Genomic DNA, 12,766 nt, shown 5'->3' on the forward strand with positions numbered 1-12,766 from the left:
GACAATTAGAGAGAAAGAAGAGCACATATCACTGAGTTTGACCCTGACTTCCAACTGCAACATCTCACTTGTCTTCTTTCTCTGTCCAACCTCCTCCAGATTTTTAACTCCACTCTCCTCTCTATTGTGTGTGCGTGTGTGTGTATGCGTGTGTGTGTGTGTGTGTGTGTGTGTGTGTGGGCAGTGTGCAGCGCTTGGATGCTGCTCTCTGCCTCCTCCACATATCCAGTGAGTTATGTAAGAACACTGAAGAGTAGCCCATATGGTAGTGAGAGAGTATTTATAAATCTGTCTCTGTTAATGCAAAAGCAGCTCACTATCCTGGAGCTGTGTTAACTCTAACGCTTGATACACAAATGCTTTATTTTAGAGAGTTTACCTGCACCACCCCACCACCCTCTCTGTGGACTGTCTTTCTTCTGAAATGCTTCGGCAGGAGCAGCTGGTTTGAGACAGGATTCTGTATATGAACAACTTACCACACCTATTACAGTAAAATAGAGTCCTGTTCTCTTTCTCTTGTCTGTCTAATCTCTCTATGTGTGGGTGTGAACTGCTCAGATGCATATAGGATAAGAAAACAAATTCATGATGTTTTAGTAAACATTTGAATTTAACATTTTAATCACTTGATAAGATTTATCTTCACAATCTCTTTCCATTTCCAACCAAAAGCATCTCCTTGTGCAGTGACTCATGCTGGTATGTACTTGACAATGGATTTTAATAGCTGTTCTAGTTCAGCGTGCAGTGAGTGGGTTTTTTTTTTCATGTAAAACCATGTTTATTTGAAACTTCAATGTCCTTTAATTCAACAAGAACTGAAGTAGGGACGGTGTGTGAAGCATCTAGAAAAACACACTGCCCTCAAGTGGCCTGTCACGAAGCATACACTTCCTAGGAGGGCTTTCAGTGATTAGTCTTGTTAAAACAATTGAGTCACTGTGAGAATGAGCCAAATATGAGTAAAACATGTCTTTTTCTGACCATTTCAGGAGAAGTCAGTGGCTTAAATATGCATCTATGATTGCAGTTACATCAAGTTGTAGGAATGTTAGATTACCACAGTCAGGATATCAGATAAAAAAAAAACAAGAAGAAAAGAAAAGAAGACAAAAAAACACTTGTGTTGTTGTGCAGCACTGCTGTCTTTTGGTGCCTTTCACTTTTAAAATATCAGGAGGATGAGTTCACCATCTTCCGGAATAAAGTCAACTACAAAAACCTCTATGTAACAGTGGGTTTAGTTGGTGATTTAAAATTTGATTTACTGACTGAACTGTGATGGGGAACAACTACACATACACAAAACTTGAAGAAATAGCTTTTGTTTTTTGAAATTAAGTGCCACTGAAATCTATAGTGACGATAATGAATTGCTTTTCTCTGACAACCTCAATTTACAGAGATTCACAAAGAGCACATGAATGCATCTTGACAGCGCCCCTTTTCTGTTTCCCGGCCTGTGATTGGTCACGCCTGCACGTCCATTACAACTGAACATCGCAGGCAGTCGCGTGAGGCGAACAGGTTGAAAAAGGGCTGGAGGCTTGTATATTCAAATACAGTTGGTTGCAGATTGTAACCGGACATAACCTACAAGCTGGTGAGCAGTTTTATTCAGCGTTGTTCAAGTTAATAGTCGCAATCTTATTTTGTACTTGCTACGCGGAAAGACGTGCTTTCTGATGCATGAAAAATCAATTCGCGCATTCAGGAGCTAACGTAATGCCATGGCAAGATTAATTCTTGCGAGCTATCGCGTTAGTACTTGTGTTAACGTTAGCTAACGCTATCTCATGATGTTACAGCCAAACATTCAATATTAGCTTGCGTTTATTGGACTTTCTTTGTCTAGCTGTCTGTAATAGTCATTCCGACCACAATTTTAGCCCACAGTTTAACTTGATAACTCATTCATCCTCGAATAATGTAACTTCAGCATCGCAAAAGCAAAATCCTGTGTTGTCCTGCTAGCTTAGCAACATGAGGAAGCTAATGTCGTGACTGTGTTGATAGTTGGATGAACCTCCTATTAAATGCACGCGTTAGCTCATTAAACGTCACTCACCCCATAAAAAAAATGTCGCAATGTCAAGATAATATGGAAATAATAACCCGTCCTGTTATTTTTGTTTTAAGTCGCACACATTCTGGTTGCACATGGTTGCATATCGCATCTGGTCACAGACCAGCCTTTGTGTTTGCCCAGCGTTATTGTTCACAAACCTACAGACTCAGACAGTTATATAAATATACTAAAGACACAACATACACACAACCTCCCGGAGCACAACAGACACAATAAGACAGGAAGTAACAGGAAATGTAAGAACATAGGCAATTAATTAATAAATCAGCCATGGAGTTTGTAAAACAGTTCAAGGAGAAGAAATATGTTTTAAAAAGGAAAGTATATCAGAGCTTAAAAAAATTATAATTTGTAGACTTGGTTTGAATGGAAATACACAGTATTTATAATTCATCTCATTGTACGAAATTGATCCCAAATATTGGGATATATATCCTCCACATTTGTCCTACTTTTAGGCCCAGTGGTTAAAGCTTTTTATGAGCTTTCTTAAAAGAGGAAAGCATTTCCTCTCTTCTTCAGGATTTAAAAGAGGTAAACAGTATACTATGTATGGACACACAATGCACCATTTAGGTCGACTAAAAAAAAAAGGCAAAGCCTCCTGAAAGATAAGAGGTTTTTGGATTTATGCTTCATTAAAAATGAGATGTGGCTGTAGAAGTGTGTCATAAGACTGATGTCGTTCAATCCGAAAGGAGAACTCCTCGCTGTTTGCAGGAAGTTCGTATAAAATTCGGTCCCATTCTGAGGTATGATGGTTTTTCTCCTGGTTGGACTTTCAGATTGAGGTTGTTTTAAAGAACATTATGCCACATCTAGTGCGTATTCGTTTGGCGTCTCTTTATGAGAACCATCAGTCCAATTGCAAATTTTGTTTTATTTAGATTAGACTACTCCTCCTCCTACTTGAGTTACGAGAGTTGACACATCATTTTTTAAGGAAGTAATCCTTCCCCCCCTCCTCTGCAGGAAGGGCTCAGCGCAGCGTGGGTTCCGCGGGATCCACTGCCTGAGTGTGGGGAGAGCTGCGGCCGAGACCCCAGAGACATGAACCACACCAAGGGCGGCCTGGTCATCTTCACGGCCAACTCACACCCCGCCAGCCGTGAGCTGGGCAAGAGGATTGCAGAGTGAGTGCATGATAACAATAGCAATGACATATAACACACACACACACACACACAATGATAGCTATTGAAACTGTTGACTAAAAGGGATTTGTTAAGAAAAAACATGTTTCACTTTGGCTTCCTGCAAGCTAAGTTTGGATGTGTGGTGTGTCCATTTGAATTTCTGGTTATGCATGTGTCAACATGTGTAGTGTTTACACTATGGCAAACCAAAGCTAGTACTAAAAAGCATGACAGGGCTTCAAAAAAGACAGCAATGACACAGCAAAATACAGTACAGTTAAGTGATAGTATTTCCTGCAGCTTGTTATCATATCTTGGTAATGCAGAAGCACTCACAGCCCCCCTTCAGTAACAGTCATAATGTTCCAGATCTTCAGTAAAGCAAGTAACTTTAATTATTAATTAATTTGCAGACTCAGATTATTCAGAGTTATTACTCATGACATGAAACCAATCAGACAGAATATCATCTCTTATGGACCTCTCGGTGTATTAAATTTTTTCTACATGTAAAACTGTCATCTAATCCTCAGTCCAAGAAGAGACTGAGGGCGGAATTGGAAACTCCAAATGAAGAAAAATATGCCTCTGAGCAATAAGTGACCCAAAAGCCAATCTTCTGCCTGAGGTGAAATACAGCAATGTATTCACCCTAGAGCAGTGAAATATTGTCATAAACAGTCCCATGATGGTCGCTAACTTTGCAATTAGGATATTGTCCCTGCAGCTAAAAGAATATAAATTCAGTGACAATTAATTGCAGAACATAGCATCTGTAGCCGCCTTAAAATACCTAGTTGCATCATGAGTTGCAAAACTGTCCATATTTCATGCAGTTATTTCTAAACACAACATTCAGTAAACTGCAGAATGTACTTGACATGCACAAAATGCACTCCCGGACTCCACAAGGACATTTGAGTCTGTGCATGTTTATAAAACAAATAGAGTATCCAGCTTATCAGATGCCACATTCCACGCTCTGTGTGTGAGACAGGGAGGAAAACACAGCATGTTAACAGTTTACAGGGAGACAATGTACAGACTGTAGAGTGAGCAGGTCAGGCTGTCTCAAGAGAAGCAATGGAGCACTAAATAACTGCCTGTACTTACAATGTATTGTCATGTGTGTCTTTACTTTTTTAAATGTGTGCTCTCTTGTTATTGAAAAAAAAATACTCTTTGTCTCTCTCTCAGGCGGTTAGGGGTGGAGCTTGGCAAGGTGCAGGTGTACCAGGAGGCTAACAGAGGTAAGGTGATGCCTGGCAGGGCATGACTGTAAATATGTACTTATTATTGTCACCTTTTTATTTAATCAGGTAGTCCTGTTGAGGTTAACATGTCTCTTGCAAGATGGGCCTTATTACAGCAGAGGAAAAAGAACACAGATGAGACACACACAAGGACCTTTAAACAGCATCAGAAACAATAACATCTCTAAAATGATCCAAAAATGTAACATTTAAAATCATCCAAAGGGATGAGACTTTAAAGTTTTAACTTCCTTTGTAAGTCAGACCATTTATGTGGTGTCTATTTATGTAGTCTTCCCAATACTCAGAAGTCACACTTTGCTTCATACCCTAATTTAGGAGTCACGATTTGATGATTTTGATGCAAGTTCATTTATTTTGAAAAACAAAGACTGTAGTGCAAGTGTCAAAAACAGACAAAATTCTCTTGCTGGGGACTAAGGTAGCCTTTTGGTACCATTTCATGATAACAAATAATAAGGAACAGTTTAATTTTAGTTGTTGTATCTATTTCTGTATTACTGTATTACACTGTATGAACACCAAAAGGGGATAGGTCACAATAGGCTTTTAGAAATGAAACTGAATATCAAAAAGACAAAATCAAAACAATAATTAAAAAATAAAACTATGAGGATGCTGAGGAGGTAGAGCAGGTTGACCTCTGATCACAGGGTTGGTGGTTTGATCCCTTGGCAAGACCATGACCCCTAAATGGTCACCGTAACGTGCTTAGCTCGCTGCTATCAGTGTGTGTGTGTGTGTGTGTGTGTGTGTGTGTGTGTGTGTGTGCGTGTGTGCGTGTGTGCGTGTGTGTGTGTGTGTGAGAGAATGGCACAAATCTTGTAAAGCACTTTGGATAAAAGCACTTTAACCATTTATAACCGTGTGTAATGCCTTTGGATATTGAAGGGGATGTTTTTTATTAATGAAGCCATCACACTACTAATTAGAATTTGTGGGAACAAAAAAATGGGCAGATAAATGATTAACAGATAAATGATTATAGTGCTTTTTCATTGTGTATGTCATCAGGTTATTTGAACTGAAGCGTGTTGCATGACATGTAATGTTGTCTGCTGTTATAACACTGCTGCCTCGACCAGTATTGACTGCAGATTTGCTGGTTTAGTGTTTGTAAATGTAAATGACTTTGTATTCCTGTGCATAGTTCTGACTTATTTATGAGTGTGAGTAGGCCTGTCACGATAATCAATAAATCAATTAATCGTACGATAAATTAAAATGAGCTTGATAATTTTGCCGGCCTCGATAATTTCCATTTGCATGCTTGTTTGTTTTCCTCATGTCAGTCACTAGCCCCATTCACACAGCCGTTTGCATGCGGGGATCCTGCGCCAATTCTCCGCATCCGCCTTTGTGTGAAAGTTTCAGATGTGGCGAGGGGTGAAATTTTGCTGCGCCTCCGGAGGTATCAGAGGCGCAGTATTGGCGAACTGAGCTGGCGGCGCAGAGCGAGGGCGTGTTGATCTGATGGTGTTGGTGTCTGATAACTGTACAGATCCTTCACTCAACAAAATAAAGATAAATGTCCCACAAAGCAACGTTACAGGACCAAACAACAGTAACGTAGTAACTGGTCGCATCTTTGGCAACTTATATGAGGAAAAAAATACCGCAGTTATTCGTGGAGAAGTGTCTGTCAGCCTGCCGGTCCGACCGACTCTTCGTCACATTTCTGGCCGAAAAACAGCGTCTGTCCCCGGCAAAAGACTTTAACTCACCAAGTGTTACCTGCGACGGTCAGTTACTGTTGTCATGGTGACGGTCAGCCCTCCCGACCAAGACTTAGTGAACTTCATGAACCCCGCGAGTGAAATAGTCAGACAGCGTCCAGTTTACTGATGGCGATTATGTAATTATGTAAATTATAGAAAAACGTAACTTTGTCACTTTCCAGGATGTTTGGTGGGTCAGGATCTCAATCGCAACACATTATAACAGCATCCATATAATTATAAACAGACAGCTGGTACATGTTTAGATTAACAGGAGGACACCGGGGAAACACCTTGAAAAAAAACATATACGTCATCATCATGACGTGTACGTCACGCCTCCACATCACTACAGACAATAGTGCTAACATTGTTGCTGTAATAAGGAATCCTGGCTGGCCATGGCTTAATTGCTTTGGCCACAACCTCCTTCTTTATTTAATTTGGATATTTAAAATGTCTTCTTCACATTCCAATGTTAAATATTCTTTAGAAATAAAGGTTTATTGATCTTTGAAAGGGTGTACTTGCATTATTTTGCCATTATCATTATATTAGTTGAAAAATGGTCTAAAAGCGACAATATTATCGTTTATCACAATAATTTCTAGGACAATTTATCATCCAGCAAAATTTGTTATCGTGACAGGCCTAAGTGTGAGGGAAGCTTTGTCATCAAACCAGCATTGGCCAAAAGTCAAAGATCTCTGTTATACAGGTACAGTATCCCAGGTCAATACAATGTGTTTGCCTGCAGATTACCAGTTCTCAGGAAGACTTTTCAAACTGTCACTGCTTGTACCTGCTGTATCACACAATGCTGATGCAAGTCAGACAAAACAAAGAGCAAATACTTTGCTCTTTGATTTTAATGGAGCACTGTCAGAAAGGTAGAAATGTGGAAAAATAGAATCTCCAGTAGAATAAACGCATCTTATTGTTGGCAGGCAGAAATTTGCAAAACTTCTTGGGTTTTTTAATTAGCCTGTGTTAGTCGTTAGTCATTAGTCATTATTGGATAATGAAGCGGTAGAGGAGATGAAAATACAACACTGTTTATTCAAAGTAGCTCAAAGTTTCTTTGCTCCCAAACTTGTATTCACTGTTACACTCAAACTATTCCGTCTCCTGTGTGTTTCTGCTGGACATTTGGTTCTGCCCAGGAAGCATGTTGGTTTCTAATCTCTTCACTGTGGGAGGCACATTTTGTTATGCTAGTATCTACACTTTCTCACAGTGGGGGGTGGTGTGTGTGAGAGAAACAAAGGGCTCAGATATCCCTCTAATGAAGCTGACAGGCCCTGCAGACTTTGTTATGAGGTAGGAGTGTGTGCATAAATGCGTGTTTATGTGTGCACACTTTCTTGCTGCTCCTCCCATTATCATGTCTTGTTTGTTTCCATAGAAACGCGGGTGCAGATCCAGGAGTCAGTGAGAGGCAAAGATGTGTTTGTGATCCAGACAGTGTCGAAGTAAGAAAGAGGACACACGTAATTTCAACACACTTTTCCGCTGAAGCATCCCACTCATATGAAGTTTTGTCATTACTGTTTCCCTCTCCTCTCCCTCTTTCCTATCCATCTCTCGGCTGTGTCAGAGATGTGAACACCACCATAATGGAGATGCTGATCATGGTGTACGCGTGCAGGACATCCTGTGCCAGAAGCATCACCGGCGTCCTCCCCTACTTCCCCTACAGCAAGCAGTGTAAAATGAGGAAGAGAGGCTCCATCGTCTCAAAGCTTATCGCCTCTATGATGTGTAAAGCTGGTAAGAAGTACAAGTGTGTGTCACTCATGGCACACATTTTACACATTGTTGTAAGTATTGTAACTGCAAACTGTCAAACTGACCATGTTTGTGCAGGTCTCACCCACCTGATCACCATGGACCTCCATCAGAAAGAGATTCAAGGCTTCTTCAACATCCCTGTAGACAATCTGAGAGCCTCGCCCTTCCTGCTGCAGTACATACAGGAAGAGGTAACAACACATGATCTGCATATTAAAGGACTTCCAAATATGTTTACTTACCTTTTACCCTACAGCACTCACTTGCCCATAGTGTTGACATAAGTTATTTAGTTTTATCATAACCCTGTGTGGGCTTGGATTCTACAGATGGAGGTTAGATTTGTTCATTGTTCTTATTTTCAGTGTGTTTGTTTAATTTTAGATGATACAAGGGGAAAGACTTTCAGGGTCAGCCTAACCAAACATAGACGGCTAAGTCGGATAACAAGTTTGCTTCCCAGATCTAATAAAGAGCAGGACAGAGCTGCTAACGTTAACCATCCAGGACCTGCTTCCACACAGTGGATAAATACTGCACAATGGACGTGTTAGTTGAGAGAGGGGCTGTTTTTATAAAGGGAACAACGCAAGAATGTGGTTTGGTGCAGGATTACCATTGGGCTAAACTAGTTAGCTGGACATGCTAAGGTTTGTTGCCTTAAAGCAGTTAAACACACTGTTTAATCCATTCCCCTCAGCCTAACTGAACGTGTAGAAAAATCCAAAGCTTGACAGGCCTGTCATGCCCAGTTACAGTTGCTAAGCAATATTTAGATGATCACTGTTTGGAGGAGGGTCAATCGTATGCAAATCTTGCAATTAATTTGTCCTTTTATTTTCCATGAACCTTCAGATCCCTGACTACAGAAATGCTGTGATAGTGGCCAAATCCCCATCCTCTGCCAAAAGGTAGTTTCTCTTCATTCGCTCTATTAATGAATCTGTGCTGAGCTGCAGAGCTGTAACTCATTATATTATTGTGTTAACTTACATGTTAATCATGAACCTGTGTTCCTGCCTCTCACCACTCTCTTCCCTTGGGGAGTCATGGTCCAATATTGCATCTACTGTATATATTAGCACCCATACTAACACTAGGGGGAGCCAAAGCCAGAATCTGTCGTATATTATACAGTGACTGTTTTGTGGAAACAAAAATGATGCTCCATATTTTTGTCTATCCCTTGTTTGTGAACTTGATGTACTACTTCCTGGAAACAAGACTTCAGATGAGGGGGCACAGGAAGTTGTTTTAAACCACCATAGTAAGTGAATTTTCCTCTGTGTGTGTGTGTGTCTGTGCAGAGCTCAGTCGTTTGCTGAGCGCCTGCGTCTGGGTTTAGCAGTGATCCACGGTGAAGCTCAGGACGCGGAGTCAGACCAGGTGGACGGGCGACACTCTCCACCCACCGTCAAGACCACCGGAGCAATTCATCCCAGCATGGAGATACCATGTAAAACAAACAAACACACACACACACACACACACACACACACACACACACACACACACACACACACACACACACACACACACACACACAAACTATAAATCCTGTGTAAAACCGAAAATATTTCTCCCATAAAATACAAACCAGTTTAACCCAGATCAAACAAATAAAGTTATGTGTTTTTGCACAGTAACTGGTGAGGTCATGAGTCATAAAAATTAAAAAAGCATTTGAGTGCAGGATGAGTTGTCAACATTTTTTATCGTTTTCCAGGGAACTACACATTTTAAAATACCTCAAAAACAAGATAAAGAGCAATACACCTGTGATAAAAACCACCTAAACATCAGTTTTGACTTCATGGAAAATTACTCTAAATACAACAGTTCTCACTGTTTCTCTCTGTGTGTCTTTTTGTTTCTGTTTCCAGTGTTGATCCCTAAAGAGAAGCCTCCCATCACTGTGGTCGGAGATGTAGGAGGACGCATCGCCATCATAGTGGTGAGAGCTACAGTGTGATTGGAATGAACACATTATTGTCCACTTTTTACACATGATAGTGCTGTGTGGATAAACCTTACAGGAAGTGGAAAGAACAAGTTCTATTTACTTTTTCACTCTACATTTACTCTTTTTCCGAAAGTACATTTTCTTTTGTTTTGGTTTATTGGGCACTTTGAGTATTTTTAAAAATCAGGAATTATACTTTTTTATTAAAAATTTCCAAGTATTATACCTCACTACTTCTTAATTCAAGTAAATTACAGAGCAAGAACATGGCTCACATGAGAAAGACAATAAACTGAGAGTTAAAGACAAAAAAACCTAATCAGTAGAGAAGAAGCAGCTGGTGTTTCTGCAGCTGTAGAGGGCAGAACAGTGACTCTTAGCACTCGGCTGACTTTATGAAAAAGAGGGAGGAAATCCTGTCTGGTTTCCACTGAAAAGGCTAAGGAGAATATCTCATTCTTTTACAGGATTGTGTTTATTTAGTTTTAGCAGTGACTGCTGCTATATAAGCACGAGGACTGGGAAGGCAAGATGATGTAGAAATAATCAGAGAACAGAACAAAGGAAATAAAAGTTTAAAAGTTCAGCTGAAACCGAGTTTAATTTCCGAGTACTCTTTTAATATGTGGTGGAAATGCATGCAACATTCATCATGCATAAAGGAGATTTCAATGGAAGCTTAACAAATAAGTCTTTGTGAACAGTGCTCCGGTAAACATAAGTTCCTCTTAAAATACCATCAGTTACAACCGACAAAATGTCTTCACTAGAGGGCGCCATCCGACTTTTAAAGGCTTAAAGATGAGAGCTGATCTGATCTGTTTCTCCCATAGGATGACATCATCGATGATGTTGACAGTTTTGTGGCAGCAGCCGAGACGCTGAAGGAAAGAGGGGCCTACAAGATCTACATCATGGCAACACACGGCATCCTGTCCAGTGATGCCCCCAGGTTCATAGAGGAGTCGGCTATCGATGAGGTTAGTGTTGGACTTTGAAATCTTTTTTTTGGTGTCGAACTTAACCTCCACCTGACTTCCCTCTCACTCTTTCTTCTTTTTCTCCCCCAGGTGGTGGTGACCAACACGATCCCCCACGAACTCCAGAAGCTCCAGTGTCCAAAGATCAAAACGGTCGACATCAGCATGATCCTGTCAGAGGCCATCCGCCGCATCCACAACGGAGAGTCCATGTCCTACCTGTTCCGCAATATTGGAGTGGATGACTGAACGTGTTACACACACACACACACCCACACCCACCCACACACACACAGGAACATACACACCATTTGCCTTTTCGGATTGTTTCAGAAAACATAGGGGTGAATGTCAAACACTGAAATTGTTACAGACACAAGAATATCCATTTCTTACTTGTATCCTAACATTTAATGCTAACCCTTTTCTAACATAGACGATTACTGAACACACACATGCACACACAGATCTGTGTCCTGAGTACACATGAATAGACTACTGCTCATCTCTCCAATGGCTGCTCTCTTGTCTCAAAGTACACACCTCAGTTTTTTGTACTCCTATCACACTCTGACTCCCCTCTCTCGTCACCTCCATCTTGTCTACATTTTTCCTCCACATGTGTTTCTACAGAAATTAATGTTGATGTTAAATCTTAGTGTTAGAACATGATATTTGTTAGCATTGAATGTCTTTTGCAGTACAATCTCCTTTACTCATAGTATCAGAAAGAGAGTCAGTGCCTTCTACAGGACATTCTCACAACACACAGGCCTTCATACAGAGCTGTGTCTCTGCTAACAGAGCTAATTCATTATGGCCCTTGTAATTAATCCACGAATATTCAGGTTCACAGCTAATCAACACATGCAGAGTATCGGAGTGCATGTTTAACCCGCTGTCAGATTTGTTTATTTATGTGCTGTGTGAATGTGCTACTAATATAGTTAGTTTAGCCATATGTCTGTGGTTGCCATAGCATGTAGATGCTAATCTGGTGTCAAATCTACTAAATGCTAAACTGAACTGGAATTGGTACAAGAAATGGTCTCAGTCTGGTTAATTGGATGTCAAAAACACTTTGTGGCAGTGTGCTTGTCAAATCTTTTTTCACGAGTCATCCATATAACATTGTGCCATCATTTCATGCCTGCCATTTTAAATATTCGTTCATGCCACAAATGAGCAGTCGCCTCCTCACTGGAGGGCTCTAGACGGAAAGCATCTCATAAATAAACCGTTTCGTAAGGTCACACTTCCACATTTGAACTCATGCAGTTTTACTCTCTGGTTAGAAATGGATGGTTGTTCTTAAATGGGTAAATGACTCCTCATTGGAGATCATTATGGAAGAGACTGATAATGTTAAACACATTCTACCTGAGTTTCAAACAAAACAAGCTCCAAACTGCAGCTAAAGTTGGAAAAGTAAAGTGAAACTTTTTCTGATGAGCAAAACTTGACTGAAGCAGGTCTTTGTCACTTTACCAGATGTGTTCCAAAAATGATTTGTATTTATTTTCAGCACTTAACTGAATAAATATGACCTGAAAAGGTAAAGAGTGCCTTGTTCTGTGGTGTTTTGAAGCTTCATATTTGTATTTTTTGCAAACATGCTGACACACAATAACAATGTCAACATGCTGATGTTTTAGCAGGTCATAGAATTGCGATGATCGTCGGCCTGACATTTAAGCATGTCTTTGGGATTTACATAAAACTGAGGCTGATGGGAATATCATCAGTTTTGCAGGTATTTGGTATAAAACAAAGTACTGGACCTAATAAAGAGTCTTGATCGTCTTGTGGGGA

The 12,766-nt window shown here is 40.3% G+C and overlaps 1 protein-coding gene across 1 annotated transcript; it reads left to right on the plus strand.

The window, feature by feature from the left end:
• Window positions 1-1,489: 1,489 nt before the first annotated feature.
• Window positions 1,490-12,519, plus strand: LOC141019785 (phosphoribosyl pyrophosphate synthase-associated protein 2). Its single transcript, XM_073494791.1, has 11 exons — window positions 1,490-1,606; window positions 3,065-3,225; window positions 4,426-4,478; window positions 7,626-7,692; window positions 7,818-7,990; window positions 8,087-8,202; window positions 8,867-8,922; window positions 9,319-9,467; window positions 9,895-9,965; window positions 10,808-10,954; window positions 11,045-12,519. Exons 2-11 carry the CDS (start codon window positions 3,143-3,145, stop codon window positions 11,201-11,203), a joined length of 1,074 nt encoding a protein of 357 aa, XP_073350892.1. The 5' UTR covers window positions 1,490-1,606; window positions 3,065-3,142; the 3' UTR covers window positions 11,204-12,519.
• Window positions 12,520-12,766: the final 247 nt, after the last annotated feature.

This window comes from Pagrus major, chromosome 23 (genome assembly GCF_040436345.1).
Source record: "Pagrus major chromosome 23, Pma_NU_1.0".
In the NCBI taxonomy this organism is placed as follows: Eukaryota; Metazoa; Chordata; class Actinopteri; order Spariformes; family Sparidae; genus Pagrus; species Pagrus major.